General features: G+C 40.3%; 1 protein-coding gene across 1 annotated transcript; it reads right to left on the bottom strand.

Annotated features, from left to right (window-relative positions):
* Window positions 1-1,107: 1,107 nt before the first annotated feature.
* On the bottom strand, window positions 1,108-24,540 carry MEX3C (mex-3 RNA binding family member C). Its single transcript, XM_072606022.1, has 3 exons — window positions 24,486-24,540; window positions 23,177-24,061; window positions 1,108-4,171 (listed from the first exon to the last, which is right to left on the bottom strand). Exons 2-3 carry the CDS (start codon window positions 23,952-23,954, stop codon window positions 2,946-2,948), a joined length of 2,004 nt encoding a protein of 667 aa, XP_072462123.1. The 5' UTR covers window positions 23,955-24,061; window positions 24,486-24,540; the 3' UTR covers window positions 1,108-2,945.
* Window positions 24,541-24,840: the final 300 nt, after the last annotated feature.

Below are 24,840 nucleotides of genomic sequence, written 5' to 3'. Positions count from 1 at the left end.
CAATTTTATTACAATGGCATCCACCCCTCCTGTTCTGTAGAAAGAGAAGAAAAGTTCTGTGTTTTAAAGTTTGGTCAAGTTTTGTATATCTGCATTGGTAATTATCTCTTAAGTAGTGGCCTAGGGTCCCTCAATCTTGTGAATGGATGCTACACATAGGGCCTGACAGAATCTCAAAATGGCTCCCTCCCCCTATGAAATGCAAGATCAGACTTACTAGATTTTTGTAAAATGGAACCTTCCAGAATAAAATGTTAAAGTTCATGTAAAGACAATGAAATCCTGATCATGCAATAAACAGAAGTCAACAAAACAAAAAAGGAGCTTTAAAAATGCATTTTATCTAAATTGGTTTGAAAATACTAGAAAATATCTAAGAATTACGTAAGTCTTATGCTTCTCTTAGGTAATCCTAAAATAGCAAACCAGCAGTACCTGGTTTTAGTCTACTCTACCCATATATTCTAGGCATATATGTTGTGCATTCTGGCATCTACTAAAGAGTATCTGTCAAACTCCATTATAAAATAACTTTATGGCAGTCACACAATAACAATTTCCAAATTCAAAGTTGTTTTTTTCTAAAATGAACATTTAAAAGTTTTGAAATCACTTTATTCTTTTGCTTTTAAAAATAATGCAGCAATTTCCCTCAATATTACCAGTTCAATTTTAAAAGCACTTTTCAGCCACAAAAAACTTTCAGTGGGTGCTTGGCAAATTAAGTACACTTTTTATTTAGTTTGGGGATTTTACTGAATACTACCTTAAGTAAGGTGTAAAACAAGGGTAGATAAATAACCTCACAACTGTGCGAAACTACTATCATTCAAAAATGTAATTAGATGGTCTTAAAAATCAGTTCATCTCACTCTAAAAAAATCTCCCCAAATGGCAGTAAAAGGAATAACCAAATTTTGGTTTCAATGAAGAAAGGTATAGCACCACTATGATACACTAAAAACAGCTATGGTACGTATAAAAGGATTGCACTGTTTTTTTTAAAGAGAAGAACCCATAAAAAAAATTTGCATATAGTAATAAATGTATCATACTACTTCAAATTGCCAATGACGAGATGAAACCAGCAAGCAGAATACTTTCAAGTTAATGGAAACAAGTCTTTATTAAGTAACTTTTAATATCAGAAAAATAAAACTCTTATAATTCTCTTTACAGCAAATATATAATATCAGTGCTTTGGCCATCTTCAGTTAAAGGCCCTTTATCATAAAATATATGGTTTTTAAACTTTACTCAAATTGAATTTATAATCCCTATGACCTCCCTACATATACATAACAAAAAAGTGTAGTAAAATTAGCAAATACTAAACTATATTGATAGTTTTATCATTCTTAGTTTGTAGTTTATAGAAATGGTACACGCACCTAATATATGTCGATTCCTTGGCTTATTAGTTGCAGTGTACGATGCAATAAAATACAAAATACATGCTTGGTGAACATTCGTTCATATCTACAAGACGGCAGCTAAAGATTAGGCTTCAATACTGACATTTAACTATCCTACAAGCAATTAGCATTAAAGGTATGCATTACACATCATAATATGCCATCAAGGCAACTTTTATACTGAAAAAATCAAAATAAAAACCGTTATTTGTAAACTTTTATACGAAATGTAACTCTTCAAGTGGAAATAAAAAATAAAATTTGTTTATTTACTAGTTCAATACACATAGGATTTAATTTTTTTTTTTTGTTATACTGAGAAAAAAAGCTCTTTTGCGCCTTGGGAAAATAATGCTTCAAAAATAATTAGTAGAAAAATTCATTGGGATACCATTTTGTCCTTTTTGATGCCAACACAGATTTGGGATCGTACTGAGGATGATGAAGTTAAAGACATCCACAGGTTGAAATGTAAAAGCTCACTTTAAATAATTCTTTCCTTATGATTGGAAATAGTTTTGAAATGAAGTAAATTGATTGCAGGTTATTGTCACAGCTGCTTTTTGTGTATTATGCTTAGGGCATTGTTACCCCTCCCACTCCCCCCCTTTCAATTACTAAAAATAAAATATATTTATAATGTGCAAGACAAATATGGATTGAACATAAAAATGTTTCACATTTAGATCTATATACTCTCTAAAAGTAATTAATAATAGCTTGATCGGACTAATGAATGGAATGTTAGCATCCTCACTATTAGCCAAAATATGTGCATCCCAAAGCTCTTAGTGAAATGAGAAAAATCCAAACAGATTTTTCCACATTACATTAAGAGAAACAATGGGTAGGAATTCACAATTGAGACAAATCCATTCCTGATCCTCTGATCACACCATCCACAAGAACTCTGGGCGAGATTAAAGTCAATGCAGCAGTTTTCTTCCCAAATTATTAACAGTGATCTATTCAACTGCCACCAGCCCTATCCATTCCAATAAGTCAAAACTATGCATTAAAAAGTTACTTGCAATCCTGCAGAATTAGGCATAAGTTGTTGTAAAATAAAAAACCTGTTTTTCAAAACTGGCAGTGTAAAGAAGGCAGCACTGGAAGTGTCTGATAGATCAATAATGCCAAGTACCCTCCATAAACTTTTAATATGGTTAGGCTACGGGACTTAACGCCTTCAAATATTGGAAGTCACAACTTCTCTCATAGGCCTATAAAGCCTATCATCTCTATGCTGTGAAAGCTGAGCTGAACTCAACTTTTAATCAATCTTAATGTGAACTATGTCTCTGTTTATTAGAACAGTAATTAAAACCAAACTAGTAGACAGAGACCACTTAGGTTTAGTGTTACCATAGCAGCCTTTTAGAAAATACAAGTTTACTAACAACTTTAGCCTAATCCCAATAAAGCCTGATAACAGTCATAAGAATTCATTAGGAAGTTTACTGGGGGTACCATTATACCCATGCTTTTAAGAGTCCATATAGAGATATAATATTATGTATATATATATATTTAAGAGTGAATTTGGATTGCCTGAGTAACAGCTGTCTGGCAAACTGGACATGATGGCGTTCTCTTTTCACAGATCTTGTTGGCACATTCCATGCAGAAGAGGTTGTGGCCACATGGAACTAGGGCAGCAATAACTTCATTCTCAAAGCAAATCACACAGTCGTGCTTTCGTCTTGATTCTGGAGGTGAACTAGACGTGGAACCACCATTGGAAGAGGAGTAACTGTTGGTACCATTAGAAAAAGCAGGGATATATATTGGAAGGCCAACATGGTTGCCTGTACTAGGTGGGTCACTCCTAACCCTCCGAGCAAGTGGATGTTCTATGCCTTCAGGAAATGTGGGAGAGAGTCGAGGAGTTGATGGCTGACTTCCTCTACGCTGAGTCTTCATGTTACCAGAAGGGTCACCACCAAAACCAGAGAGTGGGTTAACTGGTTCAAAAGGAGTCCAGATAGTTTGGGAGGATGTTGGTAAAGAGTCAAAAGCAGGAGAATCAACTGCAAGATCTTCTGAGCCCACAGATGGTAGTGTTTCTCCAAACCAAAAGTTTCCTGCGCTGAATGGGCTTGTTGGACTGAAGTCAGCCAACCTATTGCTTCCAAAGTAAGAATCGGTAGAACCACTTCCCAAAGAACTTGAACTATCATTTCGATAATTGGATATCATTCTGGTGCGGCTGGGAGGAACTGGATTGGAAGAAAGCCATGCTGAGCTAAGGGTACCTCCTTCAAAGCTCACATCTGTACCATTGTAATGGAAATCATTTTCTTCATTTAGCTCAATGTAGTTTCCAGTACGCATGGCAATATGCATTTCTATTTCTTCACGTGCTCGGTCTACATTTTCCGGCATACCTGTCACCTCAAAGACAGGTTCCTTATCTCTGCTTGGAGTAACTATGTATGTGTGGGTCTGCTGCTGAATCCTTTTAATGGTTGCTCCTTTGGGTCCAACTACCAGTCCTACAACACGGTAAGGTACCCTGACTTGGACTGTGGTCTGACCTGGCAAGTTAGGTGTGCATGGCAATCCCCCCAGTGCAGGACCATTTTTGTTGCGAGATGCTCGAATCATGGAGAAGTGCTCAGCAGCTGAGAGAATTTCCCTTTTGGCCATGGCTACATCTTCTTTCCGTCCAGTGACAACAAAAATAGGTTCTTCACCACGAACAGGTGTTTTAATATATGTATTTGTCTTGGCCCTTAGTGCTTTAATTTTACAACCTGTCAGAGAAAGAAAAAAAAATAGCCTTTAGTGGGAGGGGGAGAGGAATCCAAGAATCAACACTTTTTTCAATGTTTTATAATGCCAAATGTCTTGCAGTACTGGAACCAGAGGGAATTATTTCAAAACTGTTAATACTTTCTTACTTTCTTATTCTGAATACTAATAATTGCCAGAAATAAAGGAATCATTTAGTAACTACCAACTTATTTTAACTAGATAGTTAGCAAAAACAATCAATTTTTAGTTTGTGCATCGTCACTGAAAGAAAATATAAAATGAAATGCACTTTTCCCTATCAACTATGTAAAATACAGTAGTATTTTATACAGTAGTATAGTCTTTGACAGAGATTAGGGAAATGGAAGTGGTCTTTATTAGACAGAAGGCCATTCTCATGATTAGGACAGATAAATGTCTGCTAAGGACCCTGATCAAACAGAAGTAGATTCTTGAGAGAATGAATGAATGAACAATAGCACTACAAAACTAAGGGTGCTAGGAGAGGGGCTACTTTTAGGCAAGTACCTGTAGTTAAATAATAAGGTATGTGCACCATTATGAATGTAACATTCTTAGACTCAGCAGTTACAATTATATTAACTGAATCAATAACTGAATCACTATAATAATTGAACAGAACATGAGTGGGTTTTTTTCCCCTACACCGCACAAGCTGACAATCTGGATCAACCAAAAGATTAACCTGTTATATAGATAGCTCATGCTGGCTAAAAACTCTGCAATTCCAGTAATAGCTCTAACACATACATTTATAAAATGTTGATCCAAAAACTACCTGAAAATTGTAAACGTTATAAGGAGGCACAGCACAGGCACTTGAGTACATGGTTCTTTGAAATACTTATATGCTATAGGTTTTAAAGCAGAAAATGTTAATTCAAGGTCAATAATTTGTGAAAGAATTTCCTAAGTCTTGCTCATTAGAAAATAGTTTAGCTTTGTTTATGAATACAATGCCAATGTTAAGACACTAAAAACTATCACATGTGGGAAAACTAGGTCAACAACTTATAATTACAATAAGATGATTTAATGCAATAGGGATTTATTTATTCTGTGCCTAGCATAGGGGGATACAAAGAAAAAAAACCTACTCTGTAGTTCTCTACCTATTCTTCATAGATCTTACAAATTCTCCTTGGAGAAAACATGTATGCAGGTAAATAACTACAAATACATACACAGTAGTTTTGCAAGCAGGAAGCCAGAGAACTACAAAGATGATGAAGGTCTGAAGGTATCAAGATGAGCTTCGAAGAAAGCTAGGGATTCTGGTAAGAAAGGGGAAAGAGGGAGAGCATTTGGGGAGGTGGCCATCTGTGCAAAGACAAGATGGATGACAGGCGAATAACATGTATGGGGAGACGTAAGTAGGGCAATTTGGCTGGAGCATAAAGTGGAAGTGAAGGGACAGTGGGACATGCTGTCTAGAAAGACAGGCTGGGGCCAAAATATGAAGGACTTTGAATGAAAACAGAAGAGTTTGTATTTATCCTAAAGACACTAGGTAGCCCCGGTAGGTTTTTTTTTTTTTAAGGATGGGTTGAGATTTTCAGATATGCATCTGCAAGACAGACTGCGGAAAAGAGGAGTCTGAATTAGTTATGTGTTCTGTCCCAATTCTTATATATCAAAATTGCAGCAACAAAAAGGTGGTGCAAAGCAAAGATTATTAAGTATGATATCAAATTTCTATCATGACACTACAGGAGCTGAAAGGCATGGTACTATACTTTTGTTCTGCCTACAGCTCAAACTAGGGGTTGGGAGGTGAGAATTTGTAATCAATATTAATAAGCCTCCTATCTATCTGAAATAATAATACACATAATAAGGACCTAAATTATGGTAACATTCATTGAATTCTAAGGTCAGAAACCTAGAACATTAGCATACAGATTCATTCAGGCCATAATACTTAACAACATATTCAGAAAACCAGATAATTCAAAATTTCAAAACAAAAAAAACATCAACATAAAAGAAATGGCCCTCTTGCTACTACTTATGTTATAATAACTCAACAGTGAATTTCACAAATGATTACGTTCACTTCGGGGATTTATTATTATTACTTTTTTCTATCAGCTGCTTTACAGAATGTCTAATGTTTAATTTCCTTTCCTTGTTCCATTCCACCTTCTTCCAAGACCAATACTTAAGACAGCTAAGAGAAAATGTTTGCCATATTTGATCTATGGAAAACCAATTTTCTATCTAGGGATAGCTGCCAAGCTAAGCTAATCAAGTTCAACAAATGGATACACGTTAAAGGAGTCAAATGAAGTCTGGAGATTATGGACAACAAATTGTGACAGAACAATTCTCTTACTCATGGTGGGAGCTGTCATCACTGTATAAGTTCTTTCTATTGTAAAAAAAAAAAAAAAAACCAAACCCACAAAATTACTTAGAAGTAAGTGAAGTGGGGTGGACAGAGGGAAAGAAAAGAAGGAAGATGTAACGGCTTAAAAACTACTTACCCCTCCTTTCAGTGATGATATTAAGGCCACATGTACACCAGATAAACAGAAAACAAGTGAAGTCAGGGTTTAATCAATGAGTAGAACCAGTTTTAATCAACTAAAGGATTTGCATGATGCAAAAAGACTAAGATAAGTGGAAAGTGAAAAAATTTCTAGTGAAAGAATGGACAAAACATTTACTGGAAATAGAATGAACACACCTAATGCTATCAGGGAAGTAGCTGAATTCTGTCTTATACAAAAGGTAAAGTTTCTTGTGTTAGTAATGCCTTAGGGGCAGCAAAATAGTGAAAAGATTGGGGGGAAAAGGGCAGTTCATGACCCTATGCCTAGGAAAAAGACAGAGAAAATCAGGTCAACTACTAGACAAGATTATCAAGGAAAAGCAGAGAAGAAAATGAAATAGAATAAAAATGTCCCAGGAGCTTCATGATGGTTTTATAATTTCTATTTGTGGATGAGGTATAGGGAAGCTGAGGCAACACTAGACCAAGTCAGATTTGGTAGTCATTTCTCAAATATTAGTCCCAAAGATCTGGTCTCAGTCTTGCCTTTTAGTTTCTTTTGTAATATTTAGGGGGCTTGCTGAGCTTTAGACTTGACTTTTCTGATTCTTGGATGTTAGCAATCTCGAAAAGATGAAGAAACAGCAATAAAACCATGCATACATTAAAGGCTGTATAACTCTTGCTTCTAGGGAAAGAATTCTTAACCTTTTTTTTTTCTTTTTAAATCAGGAAGCAGAGCAAGACACCCTCAGGGAGAGACAGCATGTGCTTGGCAAGTCACAGCACCACCACAGCAGCCACCACGACCACCTCCCCTCAGACCCCAAAGCAGATAATCCAGGACCTGGAAGCGCAGAACCTTTGGAATAGCAATGCTTCCAGTCCACTAACTGCCATTTATCATGCTGGGAAACAGCTTCTGTGGTGATGCAGACTATCAACTTCACTTACAGGTGCGACAGTCTTACTTATTGTAGGCTCAGAAAAGAAAGGAGGATCCCTTTCTACCTTTCCAGATCCCTTTCACCTTATTTCCTTGGTCCTTCTCCATCACTTACAGTTCCATCAGCCTTGGATGTCCTACTTGATATTCCTAGCACAAGACCCTCCCAAATTTAGTTTTCACTGGCCATCCACTATGCCTGGAGCTCTTTCCTGGTGTCCCTCAAGCCTCTGTTTAAACTCCTACATTATTCACTCCGACCTTTCCCAGTCTTCCCCCACCCCATCTCTAATTTATCCTGCATATAGCATGTTTGCGCATGGCTGTTAGAATGTTTCCATGACACTGTGAGCTCCTTAAGAGCAGAGACTAAGAACTTTTTTTTTTGCCTTTCTTTATATCCCCACAATGTTAACAGAGACGGTGCCTGGCACAAAGCAGATATATAAGCTTAATGACTTGCTGGATAGTCAGTGCACAAAAACTAGAGGTGGGAATTGGAAATGGCATGCAGGGCCATGGTAAGTCAATATGACTACAGCAAATACATACAGTGTGTATGTAATTAGAAAAGAGAGGATGGAATCAGATTGGGAAGGGCTTTATCCTAAAGCCACCTAAGCTTCGAGGAGAAGAATGACAAGTGTCCTAGGAATTCTTGATGGAGTTAGAGTTGGGTCAATTAAGCAAATGCTGTGTGACAGGCACTATGTGCTAAGAAGTCTTAGGGATACAAAGAAAGGTAAATGGTAGTTCCTGCCCTCAAGTAGCTGACAATCCAATGGAGAAAAGAAGCAAACAAGCATGTACAAAAAAAGTACATATGGGACAAACAGGCAATTATTAACAGAGGAAAGGCACTAGGATTAACAGGGATTGGAAGGTGAGATTTTAGCTGAGACTTGAAGGAAGGTGGGGAAGTTATAACAGATGTTCCTATCCTTTCCAGAAGCAAAGGAAATATTTCATTATTTCCTGAGCAAGAGGTGGAGGTTGGGGTAGGGTGTGGGAGAGACAAGCCCCTTTAGGGCAGATGGCAAGATACCAGAAGACAGTGGGTGGGAGGGATGGATGTGATTAGCTTGATAAATTCTGGTTTCACTTCTCCCACCACTTCAACAGCTAAGGCAATAGAGAGAATTAATTTGTCTCAGAACGAGGCCCAGGGGCTGAGTGAATTAACATTCCTAGAGTTGGGAAGTAGCCCATTGTTGCTCCTCTGGGGGGTGAGAGGTGGGAGCAACCGAGTAGTGGGTTTCATGAAGTCAAGGGGCTAGTTTGGGGTGTTAGAATTTCATTCTCCTTAAAGGCAGTTTCCATTAAAATCCAAATTCCTTAGCTTAGGGCTAAAGACCCTGTACAAGCTAGCTCCAAAATGATTTCTTTTTGTCCCTACCCATAAAACTAAGGATTAGACGGATGGGTCATTACCCCCCCCCCCCCATCTGAATATTTGGCTCACGCTGTCCTCAATTTATCCATCCTTTAAAAAGGCCAGGTAAAATGGCACAGAAGGAAGAAAAAAACCAGACTAGAAGTCAGGAAAACTTGAATTCCCTTGACTTCCTTCAAATTCCACCTAAAATCCCACTATCTGTTTACGAAGCCTTTCCAAATCTCTCTTAATTCCAGGTAGGAGGACTAGAGTTCAAATCACAGGTCTCATATACCTTGGGCAAGTTTAACCTTGGTTCACCTCAGATTCCTCAACTGTAAAATGAGAATAATAGCACTTATCTCAAAGGGGTGCTGTGAAGATCAAATGAGAAGTATTTGTAAAAAGCCCTTAGCATAGTGACTGGCGCATATAAATGTTAGTTATTATTGAAGTCTAATTGTTATTCCCCACTTATCTTACCTATATTTCGTTTGTATCTTCATTGCTTGCATGTTGTCTCCCCCATTAGACTCACTAGGAGCTCCTTGAGAGCAGGGGCTGCCTTCTGCCTTTCTCTGCATCCTCAGGTAGCACAGAGCCTGTGCTAAATCAGTGTTTGCTGTTACAGCTCTGCTTCTAATAAGCTCTATTATTTTGGTCTAGTCTTCCTTGCCTTTTGCTAGTTTCTTCCTTATTTACCAAATAAGGAGGTTGGAATTCCAGTTTTTCAATTCTATTATTGTAAACCCATCACAGCTGGTACCTCGTAACCTGTTCCTTAACTCTTTAACCTAAATTAACTTAACCTTTAACTCTGACAACATACAGTCATTTGATGCTTAGCTACTAACTAACCTTAATTATGAAAATAAACCAGTGTCTATTCAAAGGCGGCTAGGTGTTGCAGTGAAGAGAGTGTTAGAGTGGGAATCCTGCTTCCGATACTAAGCTACGTGGTGACCCTAGGAACCTGTCTTTCAGTTTTCTCATCAGTAAAATGGAGGTAATACAGGATTGTTGTGGAGGTCAAATGAGAACATGCATATAAAGCACTGGGCAAACCCTTCAAGCACTATATAAATGCTAGCAATCATCATTACAATGTTCTCTACAAGGTTCTGGGTTGCTCAGATGAAGTCACTATCTGGTGCTTGTTTGTAACAAAACTACTGTGACAAACACAGTCAAGCAAAATGAATTTCCACATTATTCAATAAACTTTTAAATGAGGAAAAGAACTGAGCTTCACAAATTGAGTACACACCTAAAAGGGCACATCTGCACTTGCTTTCTGCTATAACAATAGGAGAAAAATTTAAGAAATTTCAATTATTTTAAAGAAAATTCCAGGTTCATTATCTTAAATTATTCAACGTTAGATACTTTAGAACGTCCTTACTTTCTGAATACAATGCAGATAATTTAAGTATTAAAGCAAAGAATAACCCTATCAGTTAAAAACAGATCATGGAACTCTAATACTCACATGCTTTAGTAAAATTAACAAACTTACTCGGTTCTGGAATTTGCTATTAGAATAAAAACCAAATCACTTTTGCTGTTAATTTTTAAGGTTCTTCAGAAGGCATAATTATCAATGTTTTGAAATGCAGTTATCATGTCCCATGTTACAGTGTAACTATGGCTGAATTTCACATAATATATTTAATGGTTTTGTGGAAATTAAATAGTTCTGTTTACTTCCCTTTTTTGGGCATAAAGATGTCACATCAAGGTAACATTGGGAAAAGGAAAATGGGTTAACAAAAAGCATACGAATCAACAGCGTACTGGTCTGTTTAAAAACTGTTTAACAACAAACAAACCTAGAGAAAGGTCCCTAACTGAGTAGATCTACCGAGAAAGCATGACAAAGAGTCATAAATGATACGAAGAGGGGTATGTATGAGTAGGGAAGGGACAAGCCTAGTATGTGCCAGGCACTGTGCCAAGAGCTTAAAAAAAATGTCATTTTATCTTCACAACAACCCTGAAAAGTAGGTGCTACTTATTATCATTCCCATTTTATAGCTGAGGAAACTAAGGCAAACAGAGGTTAATTGATTTTCCAGGGTCACACAGCTAATAACTAACTAGGGCCAAAATGGAAATCAGATCTCCTTGCCTCTTTAGCTCTCTATCCACTCTACCACCAGCTGCCTCCAAACTGCAAAACTGGCAGGTGACAAAATCCACTGATGTATTAAAATATAAAGTAGTTCTTAAGAAAACAGAATTTTAAAATCAAATATGTATTTAGCACAGAAAGTCAAAAGACCTCAAAATTTTTTGTGAATAAGCATATTTATACAGCAATTATTCTCCAAAAATCCCCTTAAATTCAACTAATGTGATACAGTAGAAGGGCTGGGAGAAAATGTTAAGAAACTAGAAAATAAAGGTAACAACTACACTCAATACCAGGTGTTAAATACTAAAATGACATTTCCTAACAAACTGGTTACTTGAACAGTTTATCACAGGTTTACTGTTTTCCCATTTATAAAGTGGGAAGGCAGAGGTTAAGTGATTTGTCATTAAATTGCTACAGCTTCACAAATGCAGTGAAAAGTACTTACTGTATTCAGTTCTAAGACTTCAGTGCCACCCTTTCTCAAGTTTTCAAAACTTAAAAACATGCCAACCCCCCAACACACACACAAATGGAAGTAAGCAATCAGGACTTCAACTTTTATAGCTATACCCAAAAGTTTCTTAACCTTTTATTTTACAAGATGAAATCAGTTTTGGAAACTATTGCCTTCTCAGATCATTTTCTACCTGGCTAAAGAACTTCATCTTGAGCATCAGGTCTCCCTTTCCACGATCTTCCCCAGCCTCCCCCCCATTAGATTGTGAACTCCTTGAGGGCAAGGTCTAATACCTTTCTTCAGATCCCTTAGCTCAGGGTCCAGAACATAGTAGGCAATTAATATTTACTGACTCCTACACTCTGATTTTCCTCTCCCCACTACCTGTCTCAAGACACTGCAACTCCTGGCTCTGGGCTTTTTTCATTATCCATCCCCTAAGCCTGGACTTTCCCCCCCTTCCTGGCTTTTCAGATCCTACCCCACCCCCCACCCCCCCGCCCATGCTAATGCCTTCCCTTTGTTGACTATCTCCATCTCTTCTGTATCTTGTAAATCAGGTGTCAACAGCATGAAGTCTCCCTCAATTAAATTATCTTTTGTCCTTTTTTCTATCCCTAGCACTTATCACAGTACCAAAGTCCATAGTAGGCACTTAATAAATGTTTGCAGACTGGTCTTTGATAGTGAGACTGAGTTTAAAATTAGAATGTGATAAACTATATAAATCTGAAAGACTGACAATAACACTGACAATACCCAAAAGGTAACAAGTTTTTCTTTACAAATATCTGAATATAGTTAATAAGAAGCAGCACAAAAAGGTGAAACCAAATGACAACATAAAATTGTAAAAAGAGGCTGATTCATGAATTTGCTAACTGATGTTCTAAGAGGCTATGAACTTTATTCCCTCTATTCTCTGTTAATGACACCTCTTTAGCTACACATAAGATAACACCACCAGTACCTGCTTTGAGCATTATCAACAATGAAATGGGTTGCTCAGGGCGGTGTCTCCTTTTAAAAAAGGAGCAGGCCATCCTCTACTCATTTTGTTCCGTTATTTTTAAGTCATGTCCAACTTTTTGTGACCCTACTTGGGAGTTTTCTTGGCAAAGATACTGGAGTGGTTGGCTATTTCCTTCCTGAGCTCATTTTATAAATGAAGAACCTGAGGCCAAGACGGTTTAAGTGACTTGCCCAGGGTCACATAGCTTGTAAGTGACTGAGGCCAGATATGATCTTGGGAAGATGAGCCTTCCTGACCTCAGTCCTGGCATTCTATCCCTGCTACCCCGTCTACTCATACCTAGGACCTACTGTGTATTTAGAGTCGAAATTTAGGTTGGTAAATCTTCCACACGCTCATTCCTTCACAATTTTTATAAAAAAGACCAAAATTTGTTTTTGCAAGTTTATGTGACCTCATAAATGTGAATTAGTTAAGAGACAATATCTCATTATTTTTCTCAATCTTCTTTTGGGTGAAAAAAAGTCCATAGAACAATTTACATTAAAGTATGACAAAACCCACTGAGTAGTTTGGAACCAACTGGAAGTTTATCTTAAGTTGTAATATTTGAGTCACACTGAGACTTGTCCACATTACTCTAAAAAACAAGAGTAAACCAGACTAGCATTAATTTTCTGATTGAGTAGCAAGCAATGCTTAAGAAAAAGTGTAAGAAAATTGCATAATTAGTTTTCTTAAATAAAATCTTCGAGAAACGTTTTTCAGTCTATTACTTGAGAAGCTAATAGCATTGCCCATCTAGTACAAAGAACAAAGGGCTAGTAATAACAGACCAGATTTTGTCTTTACCAATCACTTGTCATGTGATTTTAGGCAGTAAAATGGGATACAACCATTTACTTGCCTTATCTAAGTCACAAGTCTATTGTGAGGTTAAAATGAAAATAAACTGAAAAAAGATAAAAGCACCCTAGAAACATAAAAGGAATAGGTCAACATTTTCTGGGGAAATGGGAGTCACTTTTATTAGATACTGCAGTAAACATATATTAAGAAAATGCCAGAAAGCTGTGGTTCTGAAGTCATATATTCCTCTAGGTTAAATGAAATTTCTGTGGTTTTGAAGGGTGGCAGTTAAAAGATAGCTAGAGTTTCAGTAAGTGCTACAAGGAGGTCTATTTCTAGGAGAGAAGCAGGGCATAATACCATTACTGTTTCTACTTCAATGCCCAGAACACCATGGGATCTAGCCACCATCTTAACCAATCTGAAATCAATTTGTTGAGCACCTATGCACAAAATGTAGGAGATATAAATGGGTTGAATGTAGCACCTGTCCTCAAGGAACTTTTCAAATTAAACCATGGAAATTAAGGGGAAGGTAGAGTTTCATTTTGCAAACATTTTATACTGATCTTTAACTTCTGAAAAGTAGCCAGTGGTTTTATTATTCTCAATTGTAGATTTATGCAACTTAACTAGGGCAGATAAAAATGTATGTTCATGCCTTTATATATGTAAAGTGTAATTGTAAAGAAATATCACTTTCAACAGTAAACACTTTATCAGACTTATCTCAATGAATCTCTCTCAAACCAATTCAATCCCCTTCCCTAGAAATTTAAGATTTCCAAACAATACCTTTAACTTTTTTTTTAAAGCATACAAACTACCATATTGTCTCTTCCGGGCCCCAAGTTTGACATACCAAACTTTATAAAATATTTATTCCAGTGCACATATGCCAGGTTTCTTGAAGGCCAGGGACTAGTCTTTGTATCCCCAGAGTCTCTAGCACTATATGTCACTTAAAAAATGCTTGTTGGATTGAGTTACTATTTGAAAGTAATATTAGCCATTCTCCTGAGCAATTATCTGCCCACAGACTTAGGCCCATACTAGCTGCGATTATGGACAAGTCTCTTAACCTCAATATTCCAGGCAGGCAATTCTTTGAGATTATAAAATGCAGAAAACACACAGACAGGCATCGGTAAAAAGTTTCCTATGTCAATGAAATCACAGGCTTGGTCTCTATTCCTATCCCTTCCTGACAGCACAGAAATAATCTATTAGTGTTAATCAAAAGAAATTCTCACCATTAGCTTTTACATTTGTTGAGGTCTATGCATTGCAATACTATCTCATTTGATTACGAAGAAAGGGTAGGTAAAAAGAGATTTTACAGAAAGGAAACCTAGCCTCTCAAAGAGGTTAAATAATTTGTTTAAGGTTACTCCACCAGCAGCAGTAGAGCTGGGATCAGAACTCAGTCTTCAGATTCAGTCAGCACCAGACTTTTACACTACGCCCAAAATATCTGTGAACAGGTAGAGAAAACTAGAAAAATAGTTGGTAAAAAATGGATAAAAAATATTTGTAGGCTTAAATTTTCTAAGCCTTCCCTTTACCCTTAATCTACTATGTTCAAAACACTTTCATAGGTATCTTTCAAACCTCAAATACTTCTTAATGAATTTTTTTTTTTTGCTACAGTAAAATTCAATTACAAAAAGCAAGTCACTACACTATGTGGTTTCAGTTACACAGCTTTACTTGAGGTCAGACTATATGCCCCACATATATACTGAAGTTAGTTCATATTACTCTTGTAAGAACACAAGTTCAAAGATATAGAAATACATTCTCTTTATACTCCTGCATTAGCATTCAACAAAATTCAATTTAAGTGCTTACTATCTAGACATCACACTGGTGAATGAAAAACAATTACTGACCTCAAAGAGCTTGCAGTCTATTGGGGCAGGGAAAGAAAAAGATATGCACAAATAAATAATTTATTAAAGAATATTAAAAAGCCGGTCTCCTATATTTACACAAAACAATCAGTTAAGAGTTTCTATTAAGAAAAACTTCCTCATTAGTTACTAAATTAACAGAGTACCTATGTTACTCTGTAACAATGCTACATTAATTTGTGCATTCATTCACATCATTATAGTTAAGATTATCAATACTACCATTAGAAAACTATTTTCAGAAACTTAAATATCATCACCAGTCTTAATCTTTGCAAATCTCTATGGTAACCACTGATAGCACTAGAGGGAAGTAAAAAGCATAATAGCCACTAGGGAAGCACAAGAAATGAAATTTGTTTTAAACAAAAGCAATGAAAATTGTTATGTACTGCTGCTTAAAATTCACGTTCAACAGATGATTCAAGAGATTATCACAGAGCCAATTTGGTGTTTCCTAAAACAAAAGTTCAAGTTTTCTTCTATCTTTACAAATCTATATGCAGTATTACATTGTACTGTGGGTTTCACATGGAGAGTTTAAAAATATAACATTTCCTGTGTTTTATTGCATTTTTTGTGTTTTATTGCATTTTTAATTTAATTTTAAATATTTTCCAACTTGTAATCTGCTTCTGTGGCACTTGGGGAATTGCTGGTGGTCTTATGTTATGATTCCTCTGTTTTAAATAGTAATGAACATCCACTTGCAATTCACCTTCTTGAGTCCTTTTGAAATACAAGATCCTAGAGGGCATTGTGTTTTTCTCCTTACAAGCAGTAACAATAGGAAAAGTGACAAATACCTAACAGCTACTCAAATATGTTAAACCTGGACAAATTGCCAGAGCTGTGGCAAGAAAAGTAGGGGGAAAAATGATACAAGATCTTGAAAGGGAAAAAGGTGAAGCAGCAAATAGTGATAAAAAGATTAAAGATAATGACTAAAAATCATATTTAACATTCAAAGTAATTTAGGATCCTCACCTCACATTTGAATAGCAAAAAAGTGCTTTCTCATTCACTTCTACTAAAGTTTAGAAGATCCCTTTAAGGTAAATGGGGTAGGTAGGCACTTTCTCCTTTCCATCTGAAGCTCAGAGAAGTTAAAGCGACTTGCTGAATATCAGAGAATTTGGCAGAAGTTAATGGAACAAGGAGTTAAATGTTCTTTACGCTATACTAATATTGCCTGTGCAAGAATGGCAAGATGAAGGAAATTTGAAGTTCGCAATGTATATTTCAGTGAAATTAAAAAAATCACATTCCAGAAACTGTTAGTTGAATGAGAAGAATATTCACAAAGCATTCACAGTTTGCTTAAAGAAAAAGACATTTAATATTTAAGCATTATTTTCCAAAACAGCAGTTAGCATTTTCTTGTGGCAAACTTTTACCTTTTCTATAAAAGGTTAAGATCACTGTGACAAATTATACAAAATGTACACAAAATATAAAAAGGATCCAAAGGGATCCTTACATAGAGAGTAGTGGACCCCATTCCTTTTGGAGTCTGATACCACTTATTTACAGTACATCAACATTCAAAAGAACAAACCAAGAAGTATATCCCCCGCCTTATAAAAAAAATCACAGGGGTAGACAAATAGGTACAAATCTCCTATAGAAAAATTTTCAGACACTTAAACTTCTTGAATAATTTTCCATTTGGCTGATAACTAGGGGGTAAGAGAAAACATCCTTCAAATTCAATTGTTTTTATCTTCCACTTCCTCTCCAGTGAATAATATTGTTCATTAGCTGAATGAGGCAGGAAGAAAAGGCAAGAGAATCTCCACCCACTTGCAAAACAGTCTTGTCTTGGTCTTTCCCAATAGTTTGCTAGTGCAAACTGATCTATTAAGATAAAATTATAAATTCTAGTGAAGTATCTTTCTTAAAGTTATTGTCCATAAGAGATCTGATATAGTCAATCATGATTTCAACAAGATTTACTAAAATATCTGAAATCAGTAATTAATCTAATACACCATTACTTTTTTGCAAACAATACACTTCATTAATAGTGAATAAATTGAAATTGAACCTATGATTTCACAATATTTAAGGAACTCCAAGGTGAGGAAATTCCCTTTAAAATAAAAAATCAGAACCTCTTCAGAGATTTCTAATCTTGAAGAGTTGTCTAGTGGGCAAAGACAGTTATAGGCCTTGCTGATGATCACATGACCTGGCATGCGGCAGTCAATCAAAAAGTATTAAGAGGCTGGACTTGAACCCAGGTCTTCCTAGTTTCCAGACCATTTTATCCATTAAGTCATTCTTTCTTTCTAATTCTCATCTCTTCATCTTAAATTTAGCATTCGAGTTATATAAAAACCATGATACATTCAGTAAAAGAATATTTCTCCCAGAGAATGAGATTTCTGGTAATGTAATTCAAGGCATAAAGTTAACACCTTTTTCATGCTTCCCTGTCAAACTTCAAAATTCTAAAGTAAGAAAATCAGCAAAGCACATGAGGTATATATACACATGAATTTAAACAAACTGGAACTACTGCTTCAGCCAATCATTTCTGAAATGGTTAACAAAGCACAGAAATTTAAATTTTAATACAGCTTCTCCCAGGGATCTAAGCTGAATTTGAAGTTTTCATCTACAATAGGACATTTAAATCAACTATCATAAGATGGTAAATGTAGGAGAAATGGCTAACACTGGATGACAGTGAAGTTCCAAAAATATCTTGAATGGTTAAAATTTTGAGCCAAATTTAAGAAAACAAGATGTAATAGGGATAAAGGTAAACTCAAATATTTGGGTTGTGAGTTGTCAGTGGAGGAAATACTCACATGAGACCATAAATTTGTGTATATGAATAAATACAAACAAGTTTACATGGCATGCTACGGGGTGTTTGGCTAGAGAGAGATGTATCTAAAAAGATTTGTGGTTTTTAATATAACACAAACTCAATCAGGCAACGCTGTGATATGTCAAGAAATCTAATGCGTTACAGTTTGCATTAAAGAGGTGAAAGTATAGTATTCTGTAGATCACACCTGGAATACCACAACTATTTATGAAGGGAAAAAGCATTTATTAAGCACTATGTACCAGGCACTGTACTAAGTCTTTTACAAAAATTATCTTGCTTGATTCTCATAATAATGCCACTTTACAGTTGAGTAAACTGAGGTAAACAGACATTTAGTGACTTGTCCAGGATCATAGTGCTAGCATGTCTGAGGCCATATATGAACGCAAGTCTTTCTGACTCTAGGCCCAGGGCTCTACCCATAGCACAGAGAAATTGAATAGTGGCCAAGGAGGACAACTGGGATCCTGAAGGGCTCTGAGATCAAGTCAAAGACCAGCTGAAGAAAATGGGAACATTTAAACCTGTGAAGATAAGATTATGGTGGGCTGGAGAGGAGAGGCAGAGTAGAACATGATTTCAGTCTTCCAAGGATGTGAAAGCCTGTCTGGTGGAAGGTCTGGTCCTAGAAAGCAGAGGAAGTACAATGGGGTAGGAATCTCAAAAAGGAAAATTCAGGTTTGCTATCAGGGAATTTTTTCCTAGACTGCAGAGTTATTCAAAGATGGACTTGCCTCAGGAGGTAGTGATTTCTCCTTTCACTGGGTATCTTCACATAAAGGCTGGATGATCACTTGTTGGGTACGTTGTAAAGGAAGATTCTTGTTCAGGTATGGGATGGATCTAACAGTTTGTAATTTATTATTAGTGTGTCCTTGAGGGAGTTAAAATGAGGAGATTCGACTAGATTATTTCTAAAGTCTTTTCCAATTCTAAACCCTGCCAAGCTAATGGGCTAAGATAATTATTAATAATGTGTGGTAATAACTATAGTTTAGCTGTGCTAAAAATTGAAAGCTGATCCACAAAGAGAATCCTAACAAGAACCACCCCAGGAAACTGGGAAGAAACTCAAAGTAAGTACTTCACAACATAATCATAACAATTATGGCAGCAACACACACCATACCACTGGACCAACAGACAAGTGCTGTCCATACGTAGAGAGCATAATGCAGGAAGAGAATTTAAAGAGCTCTCCTCCATCTATAAGCTCTACAAACATCCTAGTCATTAATGCAAAGAACACAAAATCCTCTTTGGGTATTCAGTCCTTCATGACCTACCTTCTCCCACATCTTTACCTTTTCAGTCTTCTTAGCCCTTACTACCTGACAGGTGCTCTTTGATCCAGTGACACTGGCTTCCTGGTTGTTTCTCAGACAAGACTGGGCATTCTCTGCAGTTGTCCCCCATGCCTGGAAGCTCTTTTTTATCTCCACCTACTGAGTTCCCTTTTAATCCCCAACTAAAATCCAATCTTCTACCTGAAATCCTTCCCTACCCCATTTAATTCTAGTGCCTTCCCTTTGATAATTATTTCCTGTTTACCTTGTATACAACTTGTTTGTACAGATTTGTCTGCCTACAGTCTCTCCCTTTAGACTGTGAGCTGCTAGAAGGGAGGGCCTGGCACATAATAGGTGCTCATAGATGTTTATTGATTGACTGACTTTAGTGTAGCTGGCAGATTATATCTTACGTGAAACCTTGAGTTCCTAGGCAATAAGACAAGTCAACCATTACTATAACATTATTATAAACGAAACCTAGTGTTCAGAATTTTATCACTTGTCTTCTTTTAGTCAATTTTGTATCTACCTGATCAAATAATGGTATCTGACTGTCCGTCACTCTCTACCCAGAAAAGTGCATGCAATGGTTCCCTAATTCCCTTAAGGATCCGATATAAATGCTTCTTGAGTGACAATCCAATCCAACAAATATGAGTAAGAAGTAGGCATTCAGGATGCAAAGACAAAAGCAGTACTTGCCCTCTGGAAATGTAAAGCTAAGGTACGGTGATGGATATACAAGTAGTCAAGATAACTGGAGGAAGAGAACATTGGCAACTAGGGGACAACCCCTTAACTAAACAAATATTTGTATTGTTTTTCCATGGCTAACAACTTTACAAATACAGACTACAAAAGTTCCTGATTTTAGAGGTAAAGTTTACTGTAAAGTACCATATCTTTTCATAATCCAATTTTGTAGAGCTTTTACCTTTGAAGGAGTTCTCATTTCTACCCTCTCTTTTAATTAGTCCACATTATTTTTCATTTCAAAATGAGAGAAAAAAAATCACTACCCTCAGACCAATCAAATATTTACAAACACCCACATGGTGGAGTAAATTTAAGTTTTGTTTTTCTTTTTAAAATTTTTAAAGACACTACCCAGAGGCTATTAATGTGGAAAGGCTCTTGGTGACTTTGAATTCCATTTGTCCTACTACTACAAGCTTCTTAATTGGAGTCATAAATGTCTCCATTTGTGACATAATTTACAGAACCAATTAAGAGATGTTGAATAGCATGGTGGCTTCAGGTAATGAATAAATGGCAGAAACAGATTTTCTTTAGGACAAAATTTTCTCCACTGGGGAAAAAACCAAAACACAAAACCAAAACTCTAAGAATGGAAAAAAATCATTTAGTTTTAGTCACTTTTAAAAAAAGAGAGGCAGTAATGTGTTAGACAAAACCTTGGACTTGGGAGTCTGGAAGACCTGGGTTCAAATGCCACTTTAGCAATGAGACCCTGGGCAAGACAAGTAAGGTCTTTCGCTTCAGCCTCCTCCTCTATGAAATGAGAAGGAATAACTCAATGACACCCAGATTTAAATCTACAATCCTATGAAAATATGAAATGAGGTTGTTGTTATACACCCTAGAGGGCAAGGGTTGGTAAATGCAAAAACCATTGCTGACCACTGTTATAGGGGACAAATTACTACAATTTTCGAAGGAAATATGTTTTTGAAAAGCGTAATAGATCTTTTCTAGTTCTCTAATTAAATGAGTAGAAATGCTTAGCTGTTACAGGAGCTTCTTTAGGTCAATGACACCACAACAAATTACTAGGCTCATGCTGGTGGAATGGAACTACGAGAAGAGGAACTGTTCTATACTCTAAAACAAGATATAGAGTAATATGAAATGTTATTTCCCCCCAAAGCTGTGACTTCCATACTAAGTGAAAAAATAATTAACAATATGTATGAAGTTTAAATTGCATCCACATCCTAAGAAACACGATCCTGTTTGTTTCCTAGTTAATAAAGTGTAGCTCTGGTTACTAACTCCAGAAAAGGATGTAAAGAAAACACTTTCAGTAAGGCTTTGCTGCTGCAGTATTCTTTTGTCAAACGATGTATTTCTAAGTCTGTATTTTTGGTTTGGAAAATAGGGTCAGTTAGATCAAAGGGAAAAAAAACTCAGAACTCCAATCTCGTGTGCTACCTTGATACTCAGTACGGTGAGAAACCTGGGATTAATTCAATTTAGTTTGGTTTACGGGTTTTAGATAGTGCTGTAAATGAAAATCTGATAAATGTCAACTTTATAGCGTTTTAAAACAAAGGGGAAACAGTCAATGAGACAGGCTATCGAAACTTCACATGTGTCATTAAGCTCAAAACTTCATCTGCTCCCGTCTTTCTTTTGTCTTATCTCTGGATATCCAAATTCCTCCCTATACTTTAAGCCCCAGCTCACATTCCAGGGGGACCCCCACTACTACTCTTCCCTCAACTCCCGCTGTAAGCGAACCGTTTTTATGACACACACTGCTTTGTACTGTCGTTGTGTATGTACACTTCAGCTTTCACGCAAGTTTAATAAGCTCCTAGAAGACAAACTAAATTTCCATCTCAGCACTGCGCTAAGCACAGTCCCTTTCGCTTAATTTTTCACACAAAAGTACTGAGAGCGTACTGGATTTTGGGTTGGGTATCCTGGGTTTGAATCCAGATTCTACGGATTTACTACTTCTTTGTAAAAGGAGGGACTGCAATCTAGATGACTCCCACTTTCAAATAAAGCGTCTGGCAGGTCGACCCCTTTTCGGCTTAACTGCCCCACCTCGGAACGACACCCCAGCACAGGGCATCTCTCCACATCTCGGATGACTCTGTCTTTTAAAACCCTAAAGGAACGAGAAAACCCTGACACTGGAAACCAGCGTTCTAAGACTCCTGTTTCTGGGTACTTCAGCCCACTCGGGGAGGATGAGCTCACGGGGCTGCAGCGCCACCATCTCTGACCCCGGCAACGCTGTCCGGCAGGCAGAGCAAGGGGAGCGGGGAAGGCGAAGATCCCCGGGGTTAAGGAGGCACCCCGCTCTGGGGGGCGGCGCCCCACGACTCTGGCCGCTTTCATTCGCACGGTCCACACAAAAACCACCGGCGGCTGGCCGAGAAGCGGCGTGACCCCGAGGCACCTTCGCAAGCCTGCTCCGCGAACGCGAGCCCCGGGCTCTTTGTCTCAACGCTGTGGGAGGGGTTTGCCGAAGGGCCGCGGGGCAGCCAAAGCACGATTTACCCGAGACTTCCAACACGGACGTTTACGACCCGGCTCACCCGAGGGGGCCCCGAGGCACGGGGTGCGTCCGTACCAAGCGCTCCGCAAAAACCCAGCGTCACTAACCCGCAGACCCCCTCGGGAGAGGCAAGTGTCCGAGGAGGGGAACGCTATCGCACCCACGCCGCCTCTGCCCCGACCGAGCGGACTTGGGTCGGGCGGCACCGGGGCCGACTCCGGACGCCCCCACCGCGGGCTGCTCGGGCACCGCCAAGTTCAGGAGACGTCGGCGCCCGCCCCGGGCGCCGGCAAAGTTGGGACTCACCCCGCTTTTCCCGGGGGGACTCGCGCTCCGCACCCCACCCCCGCCGGCCGGGCATCCCGGCTCCGGGGCGTCCCTCCTCCCCCTCGCCACGCCCGCCCCGCTCCCCGCTCCTTTGTCCCCACCCCGCCCGGTGCCCGGCCGCCACTCACCCTGGCGACCGACGATCTCGGCGACGTGCTCGGAGCTGGGCACCGGGACGCACTCCGTGGTGTTGACGCTCTTTCTCCGGAGCAGGGCCGCCTGCTCCCCGTTGAGCGCGGCCGCCGCCGCCGCCGCCCCCCCGCAGCCGCCGGGGCCGTAGGCGTGGGACAGCATCGCCGCCATCATGCCCTGGGGATCGTCCCCCCCGTACAGCACCCCGGCCGCCGCCGCCGCCGCCGCCTCCCGAGCGTCGAAGCCCGGAGCAGGGAGCAGCACCGAGCCCAGGGGCCCGCCCGGAATCGGGTGGCTCTGGGAGGCGGCGGCGGCGGGCGGCGAGAGCAGCAGCAGCGGCGGCCGGTCCTGGTCCTCCTCCTCCTCCTCGTCGTCCTCCTCTTCCAGCTCCTCCTCCTCCAGCAGGTCCCCGTCCACCTCGGCTTCCTCCTCCTCCTCTAGCTCCAGCTCCAGCTCCGCCGCCTCCGCGGCCCCGGGCCGGCCGGGGTGAGCCCGCTCCTCCGGGGACAGCCCCACCATCCTCCGGGCCTGAGCTTGAGCCGCCGCCACCGCGGCCCGAAGCGACGGGTCGGTGGTGTCCGCCTGGCGGGGGTCGTCGAGGCCTAGCGCGGCCAGGCGCTCCCGCAGCAGGAGCCCGTCCCGCTCGGGCTCCGGACCCCCGGGGGGCGGCGGCGGCGGCCCCGGCGGGGGGGGAGGCGGGGGCGGCGGCTGAGGCTGCGGCAGGGGGGCCGGGGCCGCCGCCAGGGCCAGGGCCGCGGAGCTGCCGCTCGGCATCGCGGCGGAGGCGGCGGCGGCGGCAGCAGCGCGCTGTCAATGGCGGCGGCGGGAGACCGTGTCAGGCGAGACGGGCGGCGAGCCCCATGGCCGACCGGGCCCGGGCCCTGCTCAAAGCGCAAACACCTTTCCTCAGGGGAGCCGGCAGCGACGGCCGGAGAGCGCCAGCACCGCCCGGGGACCGGAGGAGGAGGAGGGACGGCGGCGGGGGAGAGCAGAGGCGAGGGAAGGAGAAGGCGGGGTGGCTGGGGGTGGGGGCTGTGGCCGGCGGGCGGGCGGGCGGGCGGGCGGGCGATGGCAGCGGCTGCGGCTCCTCTCTCAGGGTTTCTTTTGTTTCATGGCCCCAACCAGCCCCCGGCGCGCGCGGCGGAGGCGACGCCCCACGCCTCTCTCCGAATGAAGCCGGCGCGCGCTGATTGGCCGCTTTCAAGCGCCGGCCGCCCGCCCACCGCCCAGAGAACCTTACCCTGTCCCTTGCCCCACCCCCACCTCCCCTTTGGGGGCCCCACCCCCTACTCGCCCTGGGCTCACTGATTGGACGGCTGGGGATCGACGAGAACTCCCCCGAGCCCTTCTCCTTCCGCTCTGTCCCCTTGCCCCGCCCTCCACCTCCGACCAAAGTAGGGAGAAAGATTGTGATTGTTCTTTTGCCGCGTCACTCTTTGTGACGTTAGGGCGTGGGCGGGGAAAGGAGGCGGGACGAAGTCCCCGCTGTCTCCGGGGCGGCGGGGAGGGGAAGGGGCTTCCTGGACTGGGGGCCGGCAGGTCGGGCCTGCCTCTCTCCCCACGCCCCTCACACTCGCGGGTCAGGTGGGGTCGACCCGTCTCCGTGCGCCTAGAGGGATTGGGCGGGGCTTGTGGAGAGAAGGCGGGGCTTTCCTGCCGA

The sequence above is a fragment of the Notamacropus eugenii genome, chromosome 4 (assembly GCF_028372415.1).
Source record: "Notamacropus eugenii isolate mMacEug1 chromosome 4, mMacEug1.pri_v2, whole genome shotgun sequence".
NCBI classification, from domain to species: domain Eukaryota; kingdom Metazoa; phylum Chordata; class Mammalia; order Diprotodontia; family Macropodidae; genus Notamacropus; species Notamacropus eugenii.
Note: the sequence above shows the minus strand (reverse complement) of the source record. Positions and strands in the feature narration are given on the sequence as shown.